Source organism: Magnolia sinica, chromosome 19 (assembly GCF_029962835.1).
Source record: "Magnolia sinica isolate HGM2019 chromosome 19, MsV1, whole genome shotgun sequence".
Lineage (NCBI taxonomy): Eukaryota > Viridiplantae > Streptophyta > Magnoliopsida > Magnoliales > Magnoliaceae > Magnolia > Magnolia sinica.
The window spans coordinates 22502039-22528288 of record NC_080591.1 but is presented as its reverse complement, the minus strand read 5'-3'; the positions used below and the strand labels follow the sequence as shown (position 1 = coordinate 22528288).

Genomic DNA, 26250 nt, shown 5'->3' with positions numbered 1-26250 from the left:
GAGCTTTGGATATACTTCATTGTTTTGGGCTCAAGCCCGAAAATTATCTGGTTAAATGGATTGACAGAGTGAATAAAATACATAAATCACGATGGGCCCCACAGAGTTTACTCAGTACGTTAACATTTCGTGATTAACCAATCCATGCTAAATTTCATGGATATTCCATGAAATTTGGTGCAGCCTTTCTATTGTGGTTTTGGTCTTTGAATTTGGAAAAGAACACTTCTTGTAAGAGTTTGCGACAATTGGGTAACTTATTCAAGGGTTCAAAAATTTAGAGAAGAAGAATGGTATTTGTACAGCCTCTTATAATAGAAGTAATACTTGGGTAGCTTCTCGTTAGGTGAAATTAAAATACCAGCTAAATAGATCACCACTAATGATTTTTTTTCTTTTTGTCTTTTTCTTTTGAAAATCTAGATCACCGATAATAATGAAGGGAATTGCTTCAAGGCCACCCATCTTGGATTTAAAATGGGTCCCACATCAATAGAGTGAATTTTGAACATTCAAATGGCCATCATTTGGAATTGTGAATGAGAGCAAACGACCCTTGAAGTGTCCATTTCTCAAGGGGCTAAGGATTAGCCATTGAAGAGAGGAGTTTGGGATAAGGTTGTCATAATTATAAGGGGATCCTATTGGCCAATTTGTATGTGCCTTTTTCTGAGGAAATGTGAAGTTGAAGGATGAAGAGGAATTAATTACGACAGAGAAGTCCTGTCACTTCCTACCTCATTTCTTATCCCTTCTCAATCAGACCATATTCAATTCAAGAGATGATATACATATGTGGATAAAAGGACTATCCACCTGGAGATAATCCAAGAAAACAAGGTGTGAGATCTGCTGCCCACAAGTGAGGCCTCCATGGGCTATATCCAACAACAGTAGCTTCATATTTTTCTATAAATTCATCGTCTGCCATGTATAATACACTACATATTTTTCTGTAAATTTATCTTCAACAATATATAATGTCAGTGGCATCAATATTTCATTTCTACCCATCAGCGATTAGTTTTTGAGAGAATTTTAAATAAAGGAAGATTTTGATGTGTCAAACCCTGAACCCCGCTCCCACACATGAAGACGCATAACTGCCCTCATTTCTTCGGCTCTCTCAAACTATTCTGATTTGGTTTTAATTTAATTTGAACATAGAATTGACTCAGAGGTAAAAATACGTCTGACTTGAAATCAACACTAGTCAAGTAAAGTTTGAAATTTACCACCAGCTAGAAACCGTACAATCGCTTAAAGGTCAAGGAATTGTAAGATTTCTTAACTCAAATAGCTCCTCAATTAGTATGCAGCCGTATATTCTAAGTAAGAGTCTCGATTACGAAAAATGGAGTTATGCATCATTTTTCACTTATACAATGCATGATATCTACTTTATAAAATTTTACAATTTTTATGGGGATTCAGACAAATTTCAGCATTATTGAATTTAGCCATTCTTTGCAGAGTTTAAGACTCCGGCCAAGCGAAAATAAAATAAAATAAACAACATAATCTTACTTCGTAGGATTTAAGACTCCAAATAAGCAAACTAAAATGCAAATTGATTTGAGACATAAGAAGGAAAAGAGGAGATCTGACACCCTTTTCATACAAAAGGGATGGTCGGACATTCCCGATTCCAACCATACTCTTCAACTTTAGTAACTTCTTTAACTTGAAATATTTGTACTTTTAGTTGAACAAGTAACAACAAAGTTAAGCCTTTTTTGGAACTGATAGGGAGCAAAGCCGGCTGTAACCTCATTTTAATCGTTCCCATTGCCTGTTTGCAGCAAACCTGTAAATAGGCTTAGAAAAACATAATTACGGCACTTCAAGGGCCATTTTCAGGTAATACGGCCCTATATTGTATACACCTGCCAGTCGCACTTTTGCAAATAGGGCGGTGCAAATGCGGCTACACCGTAATACCTAGAAATGGCTCAGCATTGACCCTTTTTACGTAGAAACAGTACTTATATTCCCTCACTAGAAACAGTACTTATGTTCCCTCACTCGCCCTGCTACATGCCTGCTGCGACGATGGCCAGTTGTCTCCGAAACCCACCCTAAGCTGTAGAGATACTTTGATTGACACTTAACTGAAGTCAAAAAATAGTTTTAATCTCGTTTAGGGTGAAATATCTACACTATCTCATCCTTTTTAATGTAGAAGATCATCCTCTTTCATGTGGAAGACGACCTGAAGGCCGTTTGTGTTCCAAAGGACGAATGTAATTTGGTAGGGGTATGAACAGCCTTCAAGTACAAAAGGTTTAGATAGAGGTTTTCAACTCGCCACACCCCATGAACATGGAGATTACAAAAGGTTTAGATAGAGGTTTTCAACTCGCCACACCCCATGAACACGGAGATTTTAACCACAATTATATCTTATTTCCACTGGTGCGAAGCATTAAGCACACTTTGACATTATTTCTAATAATGTGCCCCATACAAGCTTTTTCAACCAGCTGATGTTTTTATATGTACAGTGAAAATAAAGAGTAGTTCTCACCTGATGGACAGACTGGATTTCACATCTACATCATAATGGGCCTCAAATAGATTGGGCGTTTCATACACTCTGTAAAACATGTACTGTGTAAAAAATTTGTAGACGATTTCCATCCCACAATGTGAGACATTAGCTATCATGCACTGATTTGAGGCCTACACAATGTGGCAAGACATGTTGAAATAGCATCCCGCACTAAAAATAAAAACCATTTCTACCTCAAACAAATTCTGTGTGAGCTGCAGAGGAGCATGCCTACCTACCTCTGTGAAGTAAAGCACCTAACATGCATGAGCTCCAAGCCGTCCATCAGGTACAGCACCCCTTGTTTGGCCTTATCCTAAAAATCAGGCTGATTCAACCCTCAGGTGGGCCACCCCATTGGGAATTATCCCCCTAGATTCACATGTTATGGGCCACCTGAGTTTTTAATAGCGTGATCTTTAGTGAATGCTTACATCCTGACAAGTCAAATATAGTCACCGCAGTGAGCCCTACACAAAACTAATGGTCTGCATTCCATCACAACTGTTTCCTATGGTGTCGCCTACTTGAGATTTCGATCATCACCATCTGGGTGCCAGAGCGAACAACAGGCAGCGTACCTGACGAACAGGTTGGATCTCATGGAAGTTGCACCAAAGTGGCCATATATACACAAGTCATGCTAGCAGCCTTCTCGTCCATGCTAAGCTAGTGGAGTACGTTTGCAATGCCTAGTCTAAGACCATTGCCATTACTCTCAAGTGCAATAGCCATTGCTGTTATTTAACAGACATGTTGTTCATTACACAACACAACAGGAATTCCTCACATAGCATGACAGGACAGAGACCGTAATGAACATATTGTTACAAGGAGATTAAAACCATGCTTGACAAAATCAAAGAAAACCAACCACATTCATGTCCAGCGATGACATGTACACTTCGCAAACCTACCATAATGAAAGAATTGACCGCATGATACAAAGCAAGTTTGTGAAACGAAACCAGATCTATGACGCAATGAATGGGATGATCATAGACATGAACGTATCATAGGTAAGTGTTGCTGTTCCAGTATAGCGTGGATCTTTCTGCTTGAACTTCTCCGTTAAACCCTGCATTGGGGGAAAAAGATAATTCCACAGAAAAGATTAAGCAAAGCATGTAGGGAAAAAAAACAATTCTTACAATAGCTGCTGCGGATGTTTGCAGCAAACAGACCATATTGGGAATCTTTAACAGCACTAGTTTGAGCAGCACACATTCCGCTCATAGTTAGCAAAACGGCATATGGCAAAAAATTGGTATGGGAAATGTTCGTGTTCAATTCAGCATCGATCATAAAAATGAATAAATTAATAAAATACGGTCAAAAAACAGAAACGCCAAAAATTCAGTGAATGAAAAGCCCAGGTATGGATTCAAAATACAGAGGGCAAAACAGTGAAATACCTGCATATATGTGTATATATGTTATATACAAATAAGGTTAAATAGAAAAGTTTAATTAAAATCTGTATGTGTGAAAAATGATGTATATGGAGAGTAGAATCGTGTTATTTGCCTCTCTCAAATCATTCCTTTTCAAGTAATTTCTTATAAATCAATCCATCACTATTAATGTGTGGCAACCACCAATCTCTATTTCTAAATTGCACCAAAAGTTTTTTTTTTTGAATAAAATGTGTTTTATTGAAAAAAAAAATGGTTAATTAAGTTTGGCCAAATAATGATTTTTTTTTCATCTTTCGAAATATAAAGAGTTTTAAATGATTGATCAATCATGCCCATCTTTCGAAATATACAGAGTTTTAAATGGTTAATCAATTATCCAGGTAAATTTTAAAAGAATATGGAGTTTAAGATGGATACAGGCCATTCATCGGATGGGTCTCACCATGAGCATGCTCGAACTAGTGCCATGAGAGGTCTTGACCCTCATCAGCATGGCGCTTGTCTTTCACGCTTGCTGTAAGAAGCATTCATCTTATCCACTTACTCAGAGGAGAAGAATTAAAAGGGTGTGGACCCTTGATTCTTACAGCCAATGTTGAGTGGTAAGATTCCAATTCCATATATGCAAGGCCTATGGGTGAATCTAGATCATTGATATGATGAGCCCCACAATGGAGGATTCTGTACATGAAAGGCCTGTGGTCAAACTAGATAACTGATCTTATAAGCAACCACAGTGTATTTAGGGGGAATATGCCAGAAAGATCTGGGATTGGAATATCCTTAACCCTTCTATCTTTGGGAAGTTCCCCACCCATGTATTAAAGATTAAATTCCAGCTGTACTCAAGAATTCAAAAGTTGAGAGGGATTTGGTGGCTCACCTTAACAATCATCCCGCACCTGCATACCCATCAACCAACAATAATGTCAGAGATTGCCATGAGAAACCAGGCCCAAACCACCCAGGTCAAATATATATATATATATACACACATTGTGAGACTGATTTACTGAATAATGCCTCAAGAGACCAAAATCGCACTGTGATGATTTTTTGAGGGATGAAATTGCGTCAATGCCCTTGTTTATTTTGTTTTTTCTTTAAGTGGTTAATCGAGAATTTAGAGGCCCACATGGTATATGCTGACATCAAATCCGTCCAACAAAAGCACCCCATCAATGATTACCATACCATAAAATAATAACATACACCATTCAGAAACATCCAAATTCGCGTGTAGCCCATCTGACGTTTCTATCAGCCAGATTCTTTTTCATCTGATTACCATGATGGGGCAGATATGTCAGCCATGGTGGGGCACATACGTTGGACGGATTGGACATACCACGTGGCCCCACAGTACTTATTAAATAACAAGAATAAACAAGGACATTCTGGTAATTTACTCCCTTGAAAAGATCTCCATGGAATTTCCATTTAGCCAGGCATAATTTGGTAAAATGCTAACCCCTGAGAAATATGCAGTAAAAATCCCAAGAATTTTCTAAAAAATAGGAAAGAATTGCTTACTCAACAAAGCTGTCGAAATTAAGTGCACCCCTACGGCCACTTCTATCGTCGTATTTTGACATTAGTACTTGAAGAACTGAAGGTGGAACTGCATATCCAAGACTAAGCAGAGCATCCCTCAGTTCCAACGAGTCAATTTCCCCACTCCTATCTCTATCGAATCTTTCAAAGATTGCCTGTCAAAGACAAGTATACAAATCAATTTCATAAAGACAAAGGCAGACAATTTCAACATACAAGTAGGCTACCCAAGGGCTCATTTTGATGCTCTATTGGACAAAATCGAAACAAGCAGTAATTCAATTGAATACAAAAGAAATGACTGGTGAAGGCAACACAGTTTAGTCATAAAAATGATGCCCAAACGCCCAATTGTAATTCCATGCATTTCCAATACAATCCTTTTGGGACTTGGTTAAAGAGAATTTGGTTAACTTTGTGGACTTTTTCCTTTCTGGATATATTCCTACCAAACTTGGTTGTACGTTCATTGCCCTCATTCCAAAGCTGGCAGGGGCTGATCATCCCAAAAGTCATTTCCTGTTATCAAAGCATTTTCATGGCTGGCACGCAAATCCAAGATGGCGTTCCAAATAGCCCATGAGTGTCTTGATTCTTGCTATAGGGCGAAAAGACCAGGGATTCTCTGCAAGCAGGACCTCGAGAAAGCCTATGACCATGTCAGCTGGTCTTTCTTGAATTATATGCTTTCTCGTTGTGATTTTGGTTTCAAATGGAGGTCTTAGATTCGCTCGAGTATCCTCGGGTAAATTTTTTGTCCTTATTAATGGTTCTCCTTTTGGTTTTTTTAGCTCTTCCACAGGCCTCCGTCGGGTATACCCTTATCCCCCTTTCTCTTTATCTTGGTTTCTGATAACCTTAATAGAATGCTCTTAAGGGGTCAAGATTTAGGGCTTTTTAAAGGGTTTTCACCGGAGAATTTCCCCACACGCACTTATCATCTTCAGTTCACTGACGACACTCTTCTGTTTTGCGAAGCTAACGATTTTATAGTTGAGTTTCTTAGAATGTCTATCTGCTAGTTGGAGGTGATTTCAGGTTTAAAGGTTAACAAGTCCACGTGCAAATTGTTTGGACTTCACCTTTCCAGGGATGATACTTGTCGGTTGGCAGATTTGCTTGGTTGTAAAGTTGGATCTCTTCCCACTCATCACCTTAGTCTCCCCCTCCGTGTGGCAAAGCCTCCATTGTTTCTCTACGAGAAAATCATCGAGAGAATGGAAAGAAAGCTCTCCTCTTGAAAAAGCAACCTCCTATATCTTGGAGGCAGACTAACCCTCATTAAGGGCACTTTATCTAATCTCCCTGTTTACTAAATTTCTCTCTTTCAATGCCCTAAATCCGCTATCACTGGGATAGATAAGCTTCCAAGAGATTCTTGTGGCAGGGGGGCTCATCTTCCAGGAAATTTCCTTACTAAATTGGAAGGTTTCCTCTCCCTATTCACAACAGGGGTCAGGCACAAAGAGCCTTGATTTGGTAAATTATGCACTCCACAGAAAATGGGTGTAGCATTTCAGTAAGGGATCCTTCCTTTGGAAATCCCTTCTATCTGCCAAATACGAGCTCTCTCAGATGGGTTGGTGGACTAAAAAATCCTCTTTATCGAGCTTCTTTTTTTTTGGAAAGGTAGTAACAATATCGCCTCCCATGTGTTTGATGGCATGAGATTCTTCATGGATATGGTGTGCCGTAAAGGCCGTTATGTAAAGGTAACGGTGTCAACCGTTACACATTACGGGGTCGTAACAGCCGTAACAGTTGTTATAAAAATAAAATAAAATAAAAAATTGACCCGTAATTGCCGTTAACGGCATGTTACATCCCCTATAAAGGCCATAATAACCCCGTAATGGTCTATTACGGGACATATAGATCTTTCATACTTTTTAATCAACATTACCGGGCAAATACAAGTTTTTCGGGAGTTTTTTCAATAAATAAAAAATGAAAAAGAGAGACCTTAACAGTCGTTATGCCCCGTATTGTAAAGTTAACAATGGTGGCCGTTACGGCCACTATTATTGTTATAGAACACCTTGTTCATGGGCAATGACTCTATGGTAAGATTTTGGGTGGATAATTGGTTGGGTGATCACCCCCCTCATCTCTGAATTCCCTGAGCTCATATCCCCTTGCCTTGATGTTAATATTTCAGTGGTTGCGTGTTCCTCAGTCTCTAGCGCGCAAGGGATTTAGGCCATTTGGTTGCCCCCTTTTAAGAGAAACCTTCAAGATGATGAAATTATTAGCTTTGCTAATCTGATGTCATGCGTGCAGGGTATTGTTCTCTCCCCGAAAGAGGAAGACTCGTAGTGTGGTCGTCTTTGAGGCGTCTACTCTTGACTCCTATTGTCCTATGAGCACCCAAAATCGTGGCCTTCGCTTGGCTCGTGGGAAAGAAGCGAGTGCTTATGGTCGATAATCTTCGCAAGAAGGGCCTCATTCTGCCTAACGTTTGTCTGTTGTGTCTGTAAGACGTTGAGTCAATAAACCATTTATTCTTGCATTGTTCGTTCTCCTCGGGAGTCTAGTCTAGAGCCTTTCTTTTAGGAGACATCCCTTGGATTATACCTTCCTCTATCGAAGGCCTCCTAGTTTCTTGACACGCCGTTGATGGAGGGAGCTTAGGCAGGAAGAAATGGAGGATGTTATTGCTTGCAGTTCTTTGGGCCATTTGGGAAGAAAGGAACAATAGGCATTTTTGCAACAAAAGCCTTTTTGTAGCTAGGGTCTTCAATAGGGTCCTCCTGTTCTAAGTTTAGGCCCCTTAATCTCTCAGGTTTTGGGGGTTTTGGTTAGTTTCTAGGGGTATTTTTAGTTGCCAGGCAACTATTGTTGTATTTTAGTTTTCTATTTCTTAGGTTGTTTAGGTTTTCTCCTTTTTTTTCTTTTAGCTTCTTCTTCTTCTTTTTTCTTTTTTTTCTTTTTTTTTCTTCGACCTTGGAACATTTCATCTTTTTAAAAAAATTAAATTAAATAAAACTTGGGAGCCAAGCCCCTATGGTGAATGGCGGGATGAAACACTCCTAATTTCAATTTAAGAGCCAGTTCTTCATTTATGGATGGAATGAAGCTAGACCTGCTTTGGTCCTTTTTTTTCTTTTTCCTTTTCTTTTTTTTTTGCTGTTTTTTTTAAGAATAGACATGCTTCGGTCATTTCTACTTTTTTTTAATTGAATTCAATTGTTTCTGTTCAATGGAGAATCAAAACACAACCTAAAGGTGCTCAGCAATTTAGTTGACCTGCTTCGGTCATTTCTACATTTTTTAATTGAATTCAATTGTTTTTGTTCAATTGAGAATCAAAACACAACCTAAAGGTGCTCAGCAATTTAGTTGAGCACATGGAGGCTAATCGTATTGTTAATGGTAGAATATGGGCCTATGGCCCTCTTGGTTTTGGTTACGGACCTACGGCCCACAATTTTCTTAGTGTTTTTTTAGTCTTGGGATATGATACACAAAGTTTATTGTATAGGATTAAAATGGAAATCAAATCATACAAAGCATATGAATATTCATTTCTCAAAAACATCAGAATGTTGAGTAAGATTTAAGCTCGATGCTGAAAGTTTTGAAGGAAAAAATGAAAAGAGGGAGGAACAAATCCCAATGAAAGACTTCCTTTGACGTGAGAAGGATATGGCAGAAAATGGAAGATAAGTAGGCACAATACTCTACCAATCCGATGGCATTGCACCAACTGTTTTAATGGCCTCTCACCCAAAGATTAACAATTCCCATCACGCAAAAGAAATGCCACTCTCCGTTTACTATTCAAAATACTCATCTACTTTCTAACGTTTAGCCTCAGACATATTCTATATGGGCTAAAATACAAAAGATGGAGATCTAAAGAGATCTTATAACAATTCTAAACTTTACTATTCCTCAACGACCTATGACATAATGAAATCACTGGAAGATTCAACACATGGACTTATGAAAAAGGGAAAATTCAATATATATTTAAAACATCCTAAATGTAAAAGAGAAATAAGATAACCAAAGAGGAAATTTCCAAAATATATTATTAAGTCCAAGCCACGTATTCCACCAAGACCATCAGATCATATCAGTAGACTACACAAACCAATTGGACCATTGAATCAGGTCCATATATTGTGACCACACAACCTAATTGGATCATTTAATCACGACCAATTTTGTCAAAATTCTACGATTTATGATTACAATTTGAGTAAATATCTTAAGCAAAACGATTTGAAACCCTTTAAATATGAATCCTACGATTCTATGATTTGAATCGTACAATCTACAATTCAAATCCCAATTGATGATTCAAATTATATTTGCTCTCTTCTATTTTAGGCTTCACTTGGCTTTCATTTTATGTTTTTAAATTGATGGGGCTTTAAGAATCATTTAGGAAAAAAAAAAAGACTTTCAAAAAGGAAAAAAAAAAGATTTAGAAAAGGTTTATTATTTTATTTTTGTTTTTATAAGAGATTAAATGATATATATTCTCTTCAACATTAAATCATAGAGCTTTTTTTTATTATTGTTTCTTATTTCTTAACTAGTCGAGACACCAAATTGATGTATGACTTATCTAAAATGTTTTTATGGATGGTTACCATCTTGTTGACTCATATATGTTTTGGAATGATGGTTACCATCTTGTGTGTTTTTTAAAGGAAATTTCTTGAAAGACATATATATATATATATATATATATATATATATATATATATATATATATATAACACAATCATGACATGGTATTACTTGGTGCATATTGATGGCCAAGGGATGATTGATGAGTTTTTTCATTTTTTTTCTGATTTATTTATATTTTTCATTTTTTAAGAAAATCATTAAAAAAAAAAAAATCTTACAATTTGTGATTCGATACAAATCATACAATTCAACCCTATTACATGATAGGATTACGATTTTGACAGCATTGATCAAGTCATATATCATCCAACCCTTCATCTAATAGGAAGCTTCAATTGGATCAATCTGGAAACTTGAAATGATCTACATTAGTTATCAATATGCTAAATGGTCCAGATCTTTAATCTGGACAATTGCATAAGTGCAATTTGTCATGAGAACCATTACATGGGCTTGATGAAAACTTGATATGGTATCCCAAAAACGTTTCATAACGGCCATAATGGTAACAGTGGGTACCATTACGCATTAAAGCGCCGTAACGACCGTGACAGAAGAAAATGGCCGTAATAGGCATTATAGTTTTTCGTTTTTTTTTTTTTTTTTAAAGGATGCTGACCATGACAGCCCGTTTTGGTTATTGAATTCCTTGATTGCAATGCATGATCTTTAATTGAGTGGCCTAGATGCATCCCTTGGTTACTCATTTGTGGTCCTAGATGCATCTAATTTCAATTCCATTGAGCATTCTAACACAGCATAAAGGGGCTCGGCATTTTGGAGGAGTTCGTTCATTCATGTATTTTGAACATCTAAGGGCACAACTTGCTCAAGTTGACATTTCTACAGGTGTAAATTGGAATTTTCCTATTTGTAGAGCTCAGTGTTTAATTGGTATATGTGCATGTTATGAGGCTTCTTCTCAGCTGTTGTGTCTAGTTTTGGTGTAGTAACTAGTGGTCATGTGTGAAAAGGAAAACAAGAAGTGTGGCCACTTGCTGGTTTTGATCTCAGGGATGATTGTCAAAATGGATACTGAAGGATCCCAGTTCTAAAAGAGCCCTGTTCCTAATGAGATTTGGAGGAAACATGGGCACACGCACACTAGTAGAGTACCACAATTTCATTAGCATTTCTCAAGCCTCTTGATCACAGTTTCCAAAGACCAACATTTCACCAACTCTTTCTCATTCGTTGAAATGTGAATGGCAAAAACTTAAAAGAGAGAGAGAGAGAGAGAGAGAGAGAGAGAGAGAGATGGCAGTGCCTTCAGGACTCTTGAGTCAGTGGACACTTATTTATCCACTGTCCATTTGCAAGGGCAGTGTGAGGAAGCCAGGAAGGTCTTTTGAGATGTTCCATCGTAACTGGGCAAGGCCAGAATAAACTAGATCCTTCTCAGTTTGGCATTATGGGCGGGTGTTGGTTCTAAAGGGAAAATCATTTGGCACCTTTCTATCTTAACAGGTCTATGGTCGATATTAAGTAAGCACATAATTGATGCTTCTGAACTCAATCCTGTCATCCCGCGGGGGTTTTTTGAAAACCAAAGCAAATGTAGCCTTTTGAGCTCTGGGGCTCAAGCCTTTTGCAAGTATAGATTTGATTTCTTGACTCTGCTGTTTTAATAAAATCGTTGTTGCCTTCCATTTTAAGTTTTTTATTTTTTTAATGAAAGAAGAATTTACTCCTTGTGACAAGTTGCCTTCTAGGGGTTTTTGCAAAAAGAGGGGAATGTACTTTTTACTAAGTAAACTTAGTATACGATATGCATCAGTAATATCATTCTTACATATGCCAACAACTATGTGGGCACATATATGAACATGTCATGTGGATGAAAGTGAGTATCTCATTGCATGCTTCTAAGAGAACTTCTCTAGGTTGCTTTTTCCATGATTTACAATCCATGTTACAAAATTTAATTCTAAGCAAATGAAAACCATCTAACATATCTAGTGTAATCAGTAGGCCCATCCATGGGAAAAAAGGATACACCAGAGACCAAGAACTGTGCTGGTAGGAAGGGGAGAGTTGATTCACATTGAAGGATATAAAAGGGCAACGGGAAGGGCCAAAAGGACATGGGGGGGAGTAAGGAAATACTTGATGACCTATGGTCTAACTGAGATATGGTCCTCAATAGAGTGTAGTGGCGGAACAGGATTAGTGTAACTGACCCCAAGTAGTTGAGATATGGCTTAGATGATGTTGATGATGATAGGTAAAAAGGGAGATAAATAGTACTTACCCGCCATTGTCCAAGACAGTTCCATAGCGCTGCAAACTCACTAGGCCCTGGTAACACACATATTAGAAATCAATAAATAGAGAAGGAGCATCCCAGTTCAAACCAATAATTGGCAGTCCATAGTTCGATTAGAAAAGCCCTATCAAATTATTAGGAAAAAACTCAAGCAAGAGGAAGATTTGAGTCACAATCAATATTATGTTGTTTATAATTATAATACTTAAAAACTAAAAACCAATATTATTTTGTTTATAAGTATAATTATAAATAGCTCATGTGAAAAATAACTTTTTTTTAAGTTCCAATTCTCTTAATAAAAGATTCGCATCAATCAAGTTATGCAAGGAACAAACAGTTCTGACAGATATCAAGTAGCTTGCACCTCTCTTGATCAAAATCCACATCGAATATTAGAAATAGAGAATTTGTACACCAGAAAGAACTTTCAAGTTTCAACAATGCCTTTCCATTTTTGGTACTTCTATCAATAGTTCCAAGTTTCAATAGATGTTGAGTGATGCATAGTTCCATTGATCAAAACCCATTTCAAAGTTCATAAAACTAGAGAGAATTCAAGCACAAATAGAGCTTTTAAGTTCCAATTGACATTGTGTTTTTTGTAGTTTTCTTATAACAAGGATAAAAAATATCAAATAAAAATTACTTAATGACAGTCAGAAAGTAAAGAAGAAATAGGAACTCCCTAGTTCTGATTGGTATAAGATCATTTCTATTGTATATATTATGGTTGGATGCCCTAAGAAAGGCAGGTCTGACGCACTCCCAGAAATGATTTCGGTTTCTGGTAGCAGCTGAATCACAATAATGCTGGCTTGGTGCCAAAAGCCAGGAAAGCAACAATCTGAATCCTGCAGTTCTCATATTTGTTTTATTTGGCAAGTCAACCACGTGGAGGAACAGATAACTGTTTATCCAGATTGCAATTTGGGATACATCCAAACACATTCTTTACTAAAACCATTTTAAACCACACCAAGATAGAAAATCATGTAGAAGAACATTAGCATTCTTATAGATTATCAATAGCAGATTACTCAGAGAGAGATTGAACTCCAAGTAAAATAAAATAGAAGCCTGCACATGTCCACTCAGAGATAATTATACAATTTTCAGCCGAAATTGAGTACATTTTCAAAATCAGGAAGGTAGGGCCCAATCTCAAGTGTTTCCATAGTGTTTACCTGGCTAGCCTACACCATAGTGATGGACCACAAATCAAATCCACAGCCATCCAACAGTGAGCATATCCTATTCTAATGCAAAGGCATTTCACACCGGGCTCGAGTAGGGTAGCCCGTAGGATGTGGGGACACACTCAGGGTGGGCGGCCCATGTAATTTGGGGCCCACGAGGGGGGTTCAGCCGAGGTCCTAACCCATGAGATGTGGGGCTTGGGCTATGAGATTAAAGGATTAACTCGCCATACTCTAACAGTTCGAGCTTTTAGAGCAAGTGGTTAATTATCTTGCATCAAATTGATACCAGAGCGGAAGGTCCCGTGTTCGAGACTCTTCACCGGGGGTAATTAATGCAGGGGCATTTCACACCAGGCTCGAGTGGGGTAGCTTGTGGGATGCGGGGAAACACTCAGGGTGGGTGACCCATGTGATTTGAGGCCCACGAGGGAGGTCTCATGTTTGAGACTCCTCACCGGGGGTGATTAATGGCCTAGGCATAATTTCAACGCCCTCTAGGTTCCTACATGAGTTGGGCCATCGTTTTTGATTCTCAAAAATCCAACCACCTTCGAAACGTCTAATGGCTATGGCTATGGCTGGGACAGTTCCATAAGGGAATTTTTCTCAGAGCGAAGACTATCAGGAGTGCCATGCCATACCACATGAATTTAGAGGCTTGAGGTATGATTTAATATTGATCTCTATGGGATGGCCCACCTGAGTGATCAAGGCCAAACACATGGTGTACCTAATGGACGAAGTGGATCTCATGCACGTGAAGTCGTTTCCCCCACATTTAGAGAAAGTGACGCCTTATGATGTACACCAACTTGTCAAAAGTCCGATGGCGATTGCCAGGACAGTCCTTTAAGGGAATTTCTTTTCATAGTGAAAAGACTGGTGGGGCCAACCAGACAAACGGTTGGGACCACCAGGAGGTGGACCCCACTAGTACAGAATTCTGGCCATGCAACAAAAAAACCCATATCCAATAATTCAAGAACTAAAAGAAAAAAGCGATTTTAAAAAAAAAAAAAGCAAGATATGTAGTATCTCTTACCGACCCTCGGAGACGGATCGTTCGGATTCTTGAAGAGAAAAATGAGTAGCCGGATAGTCCGCAAGCTGAATTTCTGATAACCCGTCGAGAGCGCTGCCTGCAACTCCTTCTCATCTATGAACCCGCTACGATCCCTGTCGACGGCCTGGAAGCTGCGGATAATGTCAGGATGCGTTCCCGGCGGGAAAACCCCGCCATAGCTGGGGAAAGAAGAGTATCCAGATGAATAGGGGGAGGAATAGGGAGGAGGAGGAGAGTGCCCGAGCTGCCCGCCGGGAGGCCTCTGCAAATAAGAGGGCTGCTGGCCGGAGGATTCGGGCAGGGGAGGAGCAGAGGGCGAGTGGGATTGGGATTGGAATCTGTTGGAATAATTCATGAAAGAGAAATCTAGGGTTTTGAAAATCTAGGTTTTGTAGAAATTTAGGGTTTTCAGAAGAACAGCTGAGGACTTTGAAACCGAATAATGGCTGAAATGCGTTGTTCTTCCTATTTTATAGCGTCCGAAGTAGGGAGGGAGGAAGGTTGTGGAGTTATCTACGCATCCGCGTGGCGGGGAGAGGTCAGGTGCGGCCCAAGCCGCACCAATAACGGTGCGGTCATTACCATGGGGCCCATCTTAATGCATGTATTCCATATCCATGCCATCCATCCGTTTTTTTATATTATTTTATAGCATGAACCGAAATTTAAGAAAGATATAAATCTCAAGTGGATCCTACTATTGGAAAGAGTGGTGATTGAGCATACCACCGTTAAAAACTTCCAAGGCCCACCTTAATGTTTCTGTAATGTTTGTTTACCATCCAACCTATTGATAAGGTCATAAAAATATAGATATATGTAAAAAATAAATATTTTCTTGATAAAAGATACTTTTGTAGGCTAAAGAAGTTTTTAATAGTAAAAAATTACTATTTCTTATGGTGTGGTCGAATTGAGATTTGGATCCGTTTTTTTATCTTCTTAAAAATAATATAGGGAAGCGGATAGACGGAGTGGATATAGAATATATATATCAAGGTAGGCCCGATGGTAAGGGACGTACCGTCTTGGGTGAGGCAGGGGCTGCACCTAATCTGTTACCCATGTGGCAGCCGCCTGGAGGCTTACGTGGTAGCTTCTTTGCGAGTTTCGTACGCGGGTTGTATACTATTCCCACCGGACCAAGCCAGAAACACGGCCATCTCACGGCTTTAATGGGGCCCAACGTGTTCTAACGTTTCATGCAAGCCATTCATTTATTTTGACGGATCATTTTAGGGCTTGAGCCCCAAAGTAGGCAGACATAAAATTCAATTAGACAACCCTCAAATAAACAGTACAGTGATATGCTTTAAATATCTAATACTTCATGAGGTCACATGGACCTACAAAAGGGTAACTTCCATAGCTCATTAGTAATTTTCATTGATATGCTTTAAATATCTAATACTTTATGAGGTGTGGTCCACTATGGCCTTTTATCAGTTTCATTTTTATGTTCATGTCCTAAAATGACATTTCAAAATGGATGGCTAGAGTGGATAAAATGTACAGATAATGGTGAGTCCCATAAAGCCCTTGACATGATAGTCCATCGCTAGTCGGTGCGGATGATCTAAACCATTCCTGCAAGTTTCTTGCCACGCGAATCTTAATACTTTTTAAATATAGGCTAATATTAGTTTTGACGCGTAGTGATTTATCTACCATTATTTGCAATGTTTTATATTTTTAAGAGTAATCTAAGTGCCGAGTAGACAGGGTCAGCCCGTGAGGGTGATTTCCTGGGCGGGCTTATTTGATTTTCAAATTACACGTACGTTTCCTTGTCATTACCGTCCTAGGTATAAAGTTGATGTTGACTGGTTAGATGTTTTGGCACAAAACAATAAAGGTAGGAAGAAGATGTATAAGGTTATATACCATGCTGCATGAAGCCAAAACGAAGCGTATTCAAATCTGTGAACTTCACCGCATTAAACAATGAAATTTGAATCAAGCTATTTACTATATTTTTCCTTTATTTATGTCTGTATAATTCTGATTTTGTTTTTTTTTTTCGTTATTCATATATGTATGATTTTGTGAATGGGTTGGATGATAAATGAACAACAGTGTGCGCCCCGAGAAGATAATAACTTTCAATAGTTGAGGTCTATTAGAACAACTGTTTCATGTGATGTAGTCTACTTAAAATTTAAATTTGAGTCATTTTTTATGCATATCATGAAGTGAGTTTGCAGAACAGATGGACAGCATAGATATGCCATATTCATTATAATATGGGCCGGTAGCTTTGTGCGGATAGGAACACATGGAATTCTTGTTTGGCAGCATGGATTCTATGTGAATTATAATCCAATTCACAATTATCATGAAATATGTGGTGGGGTTTGGTATTATGCATATGTATTGCATGTGAATCCAAATTTTGTGTTTGGTATCTTTCTCCATGCATAACATGTATTTTACTAAATTTCAACAATAGATAGCCCACCGTTGAGTTTATATGAAATCCACCCCGATCACCAGATGTGTTATTCCATTTTAGTTGTAAGGCACAAAAGTCAGCTCGACTCATGATTCTGGTGGACCGTACAATCGAAAACAATATGCAGGGCATACCTCTCCCAACCATTTCCCTTCGTATAGCCCACCTAAATCACAAACCGAGCATATTTTTTTACCCCTAGGGCTAGAATGGAGTGTAACACCTAGTGATCAGGGTGGATTTCATGTAAACACTAATGGCGTATTTGGATTACTAGAAATCACAGTAATGTGGAGTAAAACTCTGTCATTACTTATTTTCTTTGATTGGATATTGCAACGGTGAAATCATTGGAATCCTTTGGAATCTCTGACATGGCATAATGGTATAGTTTCACAGGGCCCGCCATGATGTTTGTGTTATGTCCACATGGTCTACCCATTTTGCGTGATCATTTTATGCAATGAGACAAAAAAATGAGTCAGATACAAATTTGAAATGGACCACACCATGGCTAGTAGTAGGGATTGGATGTCTGCCATTGAAACTTCCTGAGATCCTCATAAGTGTTGGATCTTTCACATTTTTGGGTACATGCCCTAAAACAATATTGCAAATTAGATAGACAATGTGGATATAACACATTGACAAAATTACATTTAAGTGTACCAATGAAAGTACTTTACATTTCAGTGGTGAAAATAAAAGATGAGTCTTACGAACGGATTGTACTTTATTTTACTCCTTGAGTACAATAGTAAATAGTAATTATTACCTTTTGTAACGTAATAGAAAAATTCGTACTGAGACTCAAGTTCAACCACGAGTGGAGCCACCGAGGGTCATACCCGACTAGTTAGTAAAGACAAAGTGTACGTTGATACTTAACATTAAGATAATTAAGGTCAGGCCACCATTTATATGAATAACGAGAGGCTATGATTGTAAGTGCGGCTAGCCCCAACGTCAACTGAGACCCGAGGGAAATTCCGAGGGCCCGCCCCTCTCGGGAGTGCCCTAAAATTCCGTAAGTGACCTAGATCGCCTATCGGTTGTCCGCTAGCCTCGAAACTATAAAACAATCCTCGTCTTACTGGACTCAATGTTCATCGTGGGATTCAAACCTAGGTAGGGTCTAGAACCACTCAACTTGAGCCGGAGGACGGCTGCATGAGAAGTGCAAATACCCTAAAGGAGAACATGAAACTTAAGTGAATTAAGTTGTGCACTCTCTCGCGAAGTTGAGAGTTTCGAACCGTCGATTTACGGCCAAACTTCACACGTAGGGTAAAGATAAATTCCCCGCACACATTCATATAACAACGACCTCGATCGAGCATTGATGACCGTCAATCTAACATAGGCTCCCCATGGCCGATTTACATGTCCAATCGTGGCAAGGTTGTGTCCTAGCATAGATCCATTGGTTGAGGGCCTACCCCATGGCGTAATGAGCCAACGGGCCCTCCCGGAGGCCCCATTAGTTAGAAAGGACCCCCATAGGGCATAAATGACAAATGAAGTAGCCCTAGAGCCATTTGTACACCATTTGGAGCTATAAATAACTCCGAAATTACACCTCTTTCTCCCCATCGAAATTTATTAACCCTAAATTGGGAGAAAGAAAAGGGAGAAGAGAGAAAGGGAGGGGAGAGATCGAAGGAGTGCTTGCTACGAAGGGTGACCCCTCTTCCGTTTGACTCACGAGCCTAATCGCGACCATTCATGCTGTTGGAACCTCTCTGACGACGATCTAGGGTAAATCTACAAACCTTCCTTGTAAATGTAGATCCTCAAATGGGTTTTTCCCAACCCTAACATACCCGTGTACTCGTGCAGGCAGCCGACAACTTTCCTTGGAAACGTAACCCTAAAAACAAGTCCGAGTCAGATGTGCTACTAATAAGTGCAAACCATAAGTGTTTAAGTTGTTGTTTATCAATGTTATTGTTCCAATAAATGATTTATGATTGCTAATGAGGAATTTACGTGTTAACTTAGGTGTATTTAAATTTTTGTTCAATGAATTACAAATTATAGTATAGCGATATATACATGTTTGATGAAATGCCTGAATTAATACATTACTGAATTTAATTATCAAATGTGAATACTTTTAGACTTAAATACTAGTTGAGTTGATTAGAATAAAAAATATGACTACAAGAGTAATCTGGTTAATCAACAAATTTCCAAATATAAGTTGACCGAAGTAGGTCGGCCACCCCGAGCAAGTTTGATTGATTCGGGTTGAACATTGACTACTAACAGTGGTTAGGTCACCTGGGGTGCTTATAGGCTCTATGCCGGTTGCGCCAGTGTTCGCCCATACCAATCGAGATTGCCCAAAGAACCGACCGACCTTCTATATGTTCACCATGTATGATCACAACTACTTGAATCTGAGGCAATCCCCTTACCATTGTGAATGTCCACTATTAACCATTTGCATCACGATCCTCAAGACTTGTGAGTCGGGCATGGTAGTATGGGACACCGTATCCGTGCTGTCGGCCTACGCTAGGATGACGAACCTCTCTGTAGTGACCGCGAGCATTTGTTTTACAACTTGCCTTTCGTATGCACTCAGCTAGGAGTGACAAACCCAAACGTATCAAGAATATAGGTTTAGGACCACTTCGGTCGTCCCGTGCCCAGTGATTCAGATAAGATTGATGATTAAAAGGGAGGTATCCTAGCTTCCCCAATTTGCTAGATGAATAAGCATAATTAATCATTCGGCTAACATAATCATTCACCGCATCACACTAGAATAGAATGTGGCGAATCAGGCGTTGAAGTCGCGTGTTGAGGGAGTGTTGTCATTTGCGAACCAGGTAGTTAGAGTCGCGTGTTGAGTGAGTGTTGGATGGTAAGTGGATGCATCATTTTATAAACCCCATAATGCACATTAATAAGAGTAATTAGGAAGTGACTGTTTACATTACTTTATCATTCCTTTACTGTTAGAATTAATAATACATGTAACTCATGCTTTATGGAACCACTGAATTGATCACTCACTCCTACTCTTGGACAATGTTTTAAAACACCAACTAGACACTAATATACACGCAAGGATCGTTAAGGCCGATGCATTAAACCAAGCGTACATGGACAAGGAGGAGTTCTCCTACTTCCAGCTCTCGGATGAGCCGATGTAGGCTATGCACTTCTCAATAGGGAGCGTAGAGTGCACGAGCTTAGCTAGGCGTCACATTGGTACATTTTTTGTATTTTTTGGAATTGTATATTGAACCCAGCCGTGGACCCATACTCTGGATACTCATACTATATATGTTTTGATTTATTTATTTGTTTTAATCACGTTTATTCTGAAGTATGTTACACTGTTTAGTATAATTCTATGCATGCTTAAATGCCTAATATAGAAGTAATCGAGAAACCAGCTTTTGCAAAACATAAGTAATGCCCGAAATCTTGGGAGTCGAGCTTTGCTCGACCCTCGAAATTCGAGGTGTTACACCTTTTTAATACATATTACACTACATTACTGTGATGTGACATGATCCAAACAAGCCTTAAGATGGGGCACACCTTCTTGAAGTCAATGAGAGTCATTTTTATGCAAAAAGGTCCCACATGAACCGATCTTAGCATTAAAAATATTGTGGGACATAGTCACCATAATGTTTACGTAAAATTCACTCCGATCACTAGGTATGTCACTTAATTTTAGCCATATAGCCTAAATATGATATTGCTATGTGATTCAAGTGGCCATGTAAAGGGAAACAATAACCCTCACCCCTCCAAACATTTTCCTTTTATGTGGCCCATACGAATTGAGGATGGTCCTGTTTTTTTGTACCTATGCCTACATTTTACTTTTGTTTGCAACGGTTGGAGTGGATTTCATATATTCATCACGGTGGGCCTTGAAAAAATCAAGAGTGGGTGTCCTTCTAGCTTTTCCCTAAGTATGGCCCACCTGAATCACATACTGAACTTATTTTTTAACCTTGCAGTTAAATTAAGGGGATGCACTTAATGATCCAGGTGGATTTCACATAAACTTCATAATGGGACCCATCAATTCTTAAACAAGCACACAATTAATTATGGTGTTGATGCCATTCATAACATAGGGTTATATTGCAGTTTTAAAACACACCTCTAGCCAAAAGTTTCAAAATGGGTGAAAGGGTGATAAATGGAATCTGTGTGCCACTACTGTACTACTCCCCAAACACACTTTCTTTATGCCTTTACCACTAATTCTCACCCTTTACCATCGTTTACATGGTTCCAAACGATCCCTAAGATTCAAATGGAGGCAATCATTTATCTTTTAACCAAACAATTGTTAAAAGCAATGATGACCAATTTATAAGTAAATACAACATCATTAGGAAAATTAAACAGGCCCTTACATTGTTTTTTTTTTAAATTGAGGGAGTGAATTATTAGCAAGTGCTCTTGCTTGATTGGGAGCCAATATTGATCAAATTTAAAATCGACTGGACACTGTAAAATTGTTATGAGTTGGGGAATAAAAACTCTTCAACTTGAATGACTCTTGTGGGTCGTCTCTTACTAAGGTTTTCGGATAAGAGCATTGGTGATATAGAATAAATAGATTAGGCACCCTTCTTTGTTGGCACACTTGTAGGATCTCTACTTTACAATATTTAATTTTTTTTGAGAATTTACTAAACTCTAAATATCATTATCATTGAGGTTGTGGAGATGGGGCACTCAACATCAGATCAAACCTCGAAGAAAATAAAGAAATTGAAGTTTACCAGAATGAGGGATCTTGGTTTCACGCCACCACAACGCAACACCAGGCCCCCACAGTAGGCCTTGCAGATTCTGCCCCTACCGGCAATGGGGCCTAGCCAGCAGTTTTGCCGTCCACCACCACCTCAAGTTAGGCTGCCACAACGGCCCATGCAGCGGCCGAACTTCCCACAGCAGGCACGAGTTCATGCTTTAGCAGCCGATGGCTAAGATGCAGTTATTCCCAATCCTACAGCCTTCGAGGTGACGACCCACGTTCAAGGTACTCCCATATTTCTGCTAGTGGACACTGGAGCTACTGTTTCCCTCGTATCGCATGCAACCGTCAAGCGCTTAGGGCTACGCCTCACTCCTATCATAGGGGTGAGAATCATTACCGCCGCTGAAACTATTTCTGAAGCGACGAGGATGTGTTGTGATTGCCCCATAGACTTGGGGGGCAAGGTGGTACTCGTTGATATGATCGCAACTAAGATTTTTCATAACGACATCATCCTGGGTATGGACTGGTTGACACCAATGAAGGTAAAAATTGATTGTGAAACAAGGACAGTGAAAATATACGAGGGCGACGAAGTTCCCTTCACGTTCCCATTCCAGGTCAGCCACCAAGAAAGAATTTTGTGTTATGCTTCATTGGAGGAGGGTTATGATGGACCCTCGATAACGGACACACCCGTGGTCCAAGATTTTTGGGACGTGTTTAAGACCATACCTGGACTTCTGCCTCGATGTGAGATAGACTTTACGATCGATCTGGTTCCAAGTGTCAAGCCCATCTCGTTGCCTACTTAACGCATGCCCCCATGTGAGATGGAAGAACTGCGAACTCAAATTGATAATTTGCTAGAGTCAGGCTTCATCCGACCTAGTGTATCACCATGAGGAGCCCCGGTCCTATTTGTAAAGAAGAAGGACGGCTCTCTACGACTGTGTATGAATTATAGAAGACTGAACCAAGTGACGGTTTGGAACAAATACCCGTTGCTCAGAATAAACAACTTATTCGACCAGTTGAGGGGTGCTCAATATTTCTCAAAGATCGATCTACAATCAGGGTACCATCAGCTATGAGTTAGGGACAAGGATATATAGAAGACGGCCTTCAGGACTTGTTTTGGTCATTATGAGTTCCTGGTTATGTCGTTCGGGCTCACCAATGCCCCAGCGGTATTCATGGACTTCATGAACAAAATCTTTAGGCCATTCTTATACAAATTCGTCATCATGTTCATCGATGATATATTGATTTATTCAAGGAGCCGTGAAGAGCATGAAGAACACATAAGGGCAGTCTTCGATACCCTAGAGAAAAATTGACTGTTTGCGTAATTTAGAAAACGCGCCTTCTGGAAAGAATAGGTCAAATTTTCAGGACATGTAGTGTCCAAGGAAAGGATATCTGTGGATCTCGCCAAAGTGGCGGCGGTACAAGATTAGAAGCAACCGAAGTCGATTACGAAAGTGTGAAGTTTTCTTGGTCTTGCAGGCTATTACCGCAGATTCATTAGAGACTTCTCGAAGATAGCCCGACCGCTATCCCAGCTAACTCGGAAGGACCTCAAATTTGCCTGGAATGAAAAGGCGGAGGCGGCCTTCCAAGAGTTGAAAGATAAACTGACGTCGGCACCTGTGCTTGTGCTACCTGAGCAAGGGGTCAAGTACACCGTATACACCGACGTCTCTCGCGTGGGCTTAGGTTGTGTACTCATGCAAAAAGACCGGGCAATTGTTTATGCTTCTTGACAGCTAAGGAAGAATGAGAAGAACTACCCCACTCATGACCTCGAACTTATGGTAGTAGTATTTACTTTGAAGATATGGAGACACTACCTCTATGACGAAGAGTTTGAGCTCTTCTCTGATCATAAGAGCCTCAAATATATCTTCACTCAAAAGGATCTGAACATGAGACAGCGCCGCTGGATAGAAACATTGAAGGACTTTGAGTTTGATGTCTCATATCACCCTAGCAAGGCCAATTTGGTGGCGAACGCCTTGAGTCCTAAGAAGACAATTGAATTTGCGGCCCCGCTCATGGTGAGAGAGTGGGATATGGTGGAATTCGTTCAAGACTTCGACATGAAGCTCACCGTGAAGGAACCGTACGAGGTCGTAGCCCACATTCAGGCCCAACCGCTGATTAACGGCAAAATCATTGAAGCTCAAGGGGGCGATGAGCATTTGAAGAAGATGAGAGAAAGAGCAATGAATGATGGAAAGACCGAGTGGAGGATCGATACCGATGGAGGATTGCGGTACCGAGGCCGCCTTTGTGTTCCAAATCTTCAGGAGATATGAGGAGTTCTAAATGCTGTTCACAACTCCAAGTTAGCGATGCATCCGGGTAGTACCAAAATGTACCAGGATCTGAAGTGAAATTATTGTTGGGATAACATGAAGAAGGAAATAGCAGAGTATGTGTCCTGATGCCTCACGTGTCAACAAGTCAAGGCCGAGCACCGCTGACTCCCGGGCCTATTGCAGCCCATGCCTATTGCAGAGTGGAAGTGGGACTTCATATTTATGGACTTCATTGCCGGCTTGTCCAAGACAAAGAAGGCGCACGACTCGATATGGGTGATTGTGGATAGGCTCACCAAATCGGCCCATTTCCTGCCTATCAAGACTTCGAACTCCGCTGATGATTTGGCGAAGTTATACATCAAGGAAATAGTTTGACTCCATGGCGTCCCATTGGAGATTATGTCGGACCGGGATACTCGATTCACATCGATCTTCTGGACCCGTATCCAGGAGGCTATGGGGGTGAAGCTGAAGTTTAGCACCGCCTTCCACCCGCAGATAAATGGGCAAACCGAGCAGGTGAACCAGATTTTGGAAGACATGTTGCGGGCTTGTATTCTGGACTTTCAGGAGAGTTGGGACGATTGTCTCCCTTATGCCAAGTTCGCCTACAACAATAGCTTCCAGGCTAGCATCGATATGGCGCCTTATGAGGCTTTGTATGGGCGTCCGTGTCGAGCCCCGCATTGTTGGGAGGAAATTGGCAAAAAGAGTTTGCTATGACCGAATTTGGTGCGGATCACGACCGAGAAGATTGGAATTATGCGGCGCCGCCTCTTGACGGCTCAAAGCAGGCAGAAAAGCTATGCCGACACAAGGTAGAGAGACTTAGAATTTGAAGCTGGGGACCACGTATTTCTCAAGATCTCCCCAATGAAGGGCATTTTACGCTTCAGCAAGAAGGGAAAACTCGCACCATAGTTCATCGGGTCATTCCAGATTTTGGACTGAGTTGGTGCGGTTGCCTATCGCTTGGCCTTACCTACGTCCCTCGCCAGAATGCATAACATCTTCCATGTATCAATGTTGAAGAAATACATCCTCGATCCTTCGCATATCATCAAGTGGGAACATGTAGAGCTTAAGAAAAATGCCACATATATTCTCTGACCCACTCGAATACTAGATAGAAAGGAGTAGTAAGTCCCGCGCAACAAGGTCATCCCATTAGTCAAGGTACTATGGACCCATCACGATGAAGAAGAGGCCACTTGGGATGAAGAAGAGGCCACTTGGGACACGAAAGTAGAAGCTCGCAAGCATTACCAAAGCCTACTTCAACAATACGAATAAGTACAAATTTTGAGGATGAAATTTATTTATAAGGGGGGTAGATTGTAACATCCTATGCAACAAAAACAGTGTCCTGAGGCTTCCACGTAGGATTGGTTATAGGATCATTTATTTAAACTACCTATGGTGGGGTACCACAAATAAATTAACTTAAGATTAGCCCATTAGAGTAGACCAGTCTAGTTATGATTAGACCAAGTGCGTACGGGCTGGACCGCGACGCCGGAAGGTTAGAAAATTCTAAAAATTTAGGCAACCATAAAGCTCACTAGGCTTGTGGATCATCGCGAACCACGGACCCAGTGGACACCCAGAAGTGAGATCTGACACTGGCTAAATGCACCCCACCAATGCCAGGACCAGAATCTGGCACTTACAAATGAAACCGAGATACCAGGCTATCCAGTCGTCGGATCTCTTCTACATTTACGGTAAAGGTCTAAAGGATTTTCCTACACCCGTCCACAAACTCTGGGACCCGATCTGGGGGCGGTGACCGTTGATCGCAAATCGGGCCTGTACAACCAAACCCCATATCCGATCGTTTCCAAATTTTACATGGCCCTTCATCGGGCCATTGAGTATCTATCCTATAAGTTTTATGGCCAGAGGGCACCAGAACCGCTCCAATCACCAGAATGGACCCCCCAGGGCCATTTAAAGATCGAAATCGTTGACTCAAACCCCATAACCATTCATCCGTTTGTTTTCAAATTTTATATGGCCCCTCATTGGA

At 40.1% G+C, this 26250-nt stretch overlaps 1 protein-coding gene across 1 annotated transcript; it reads right to left on the bottom strand.

Annotated features, from left to right (window-relative positions):
* Positions 1-3263: 3263 nt before the first annotated feature.
* LOC131234387 (probable calcium-binding protein CML48) lies at positions 3264-15166 on the bottom strand. Its single transcript, XM_058231224.1, has 5 exons — positions 14678-15166; positions 12419-12465; positions 5503-5678; positions 4853-4871; positions 3264-3629 (listed from the first exon to the last, which is right to left on the bottom strand). The coding sequence occupies exons 1-5, from the start codon at positions 15051-15053 to the stop codon at positions 3525-3527; spliced, it is 723 nt and encodes a 240-aa protein (XP_058087207.1). The 5' UTR covers positions 15054-15166; the 3' UTR covers positions 3264-3524.
* Positions 15167-26250: the final 11084 nt, after the last annotated feature.

Coding starts and splice junctions, on each gene's coding strand:
- LOC131234387 (XM_058231224.1), bottom strand. CDS start 15,053: ATGAATTATTCCAACAGATTCCAATCCCAATCCCACTCGCCCTCTGCT. Junction 12,466..14,677: donor CGATCCGTCTCCGAGGGTCG/GTAAGAGATACT, acceptor GTGTGTTACCAG/GGCCTAGTGAGTTTGCAGCG. Junction 5,679..12,418: donor ACTGTCTTGGACAATGGCGG/GTAAGTACTATT, acceptor TGTCTTTGACAG/GCAATCTTTGAAAGATTCGA.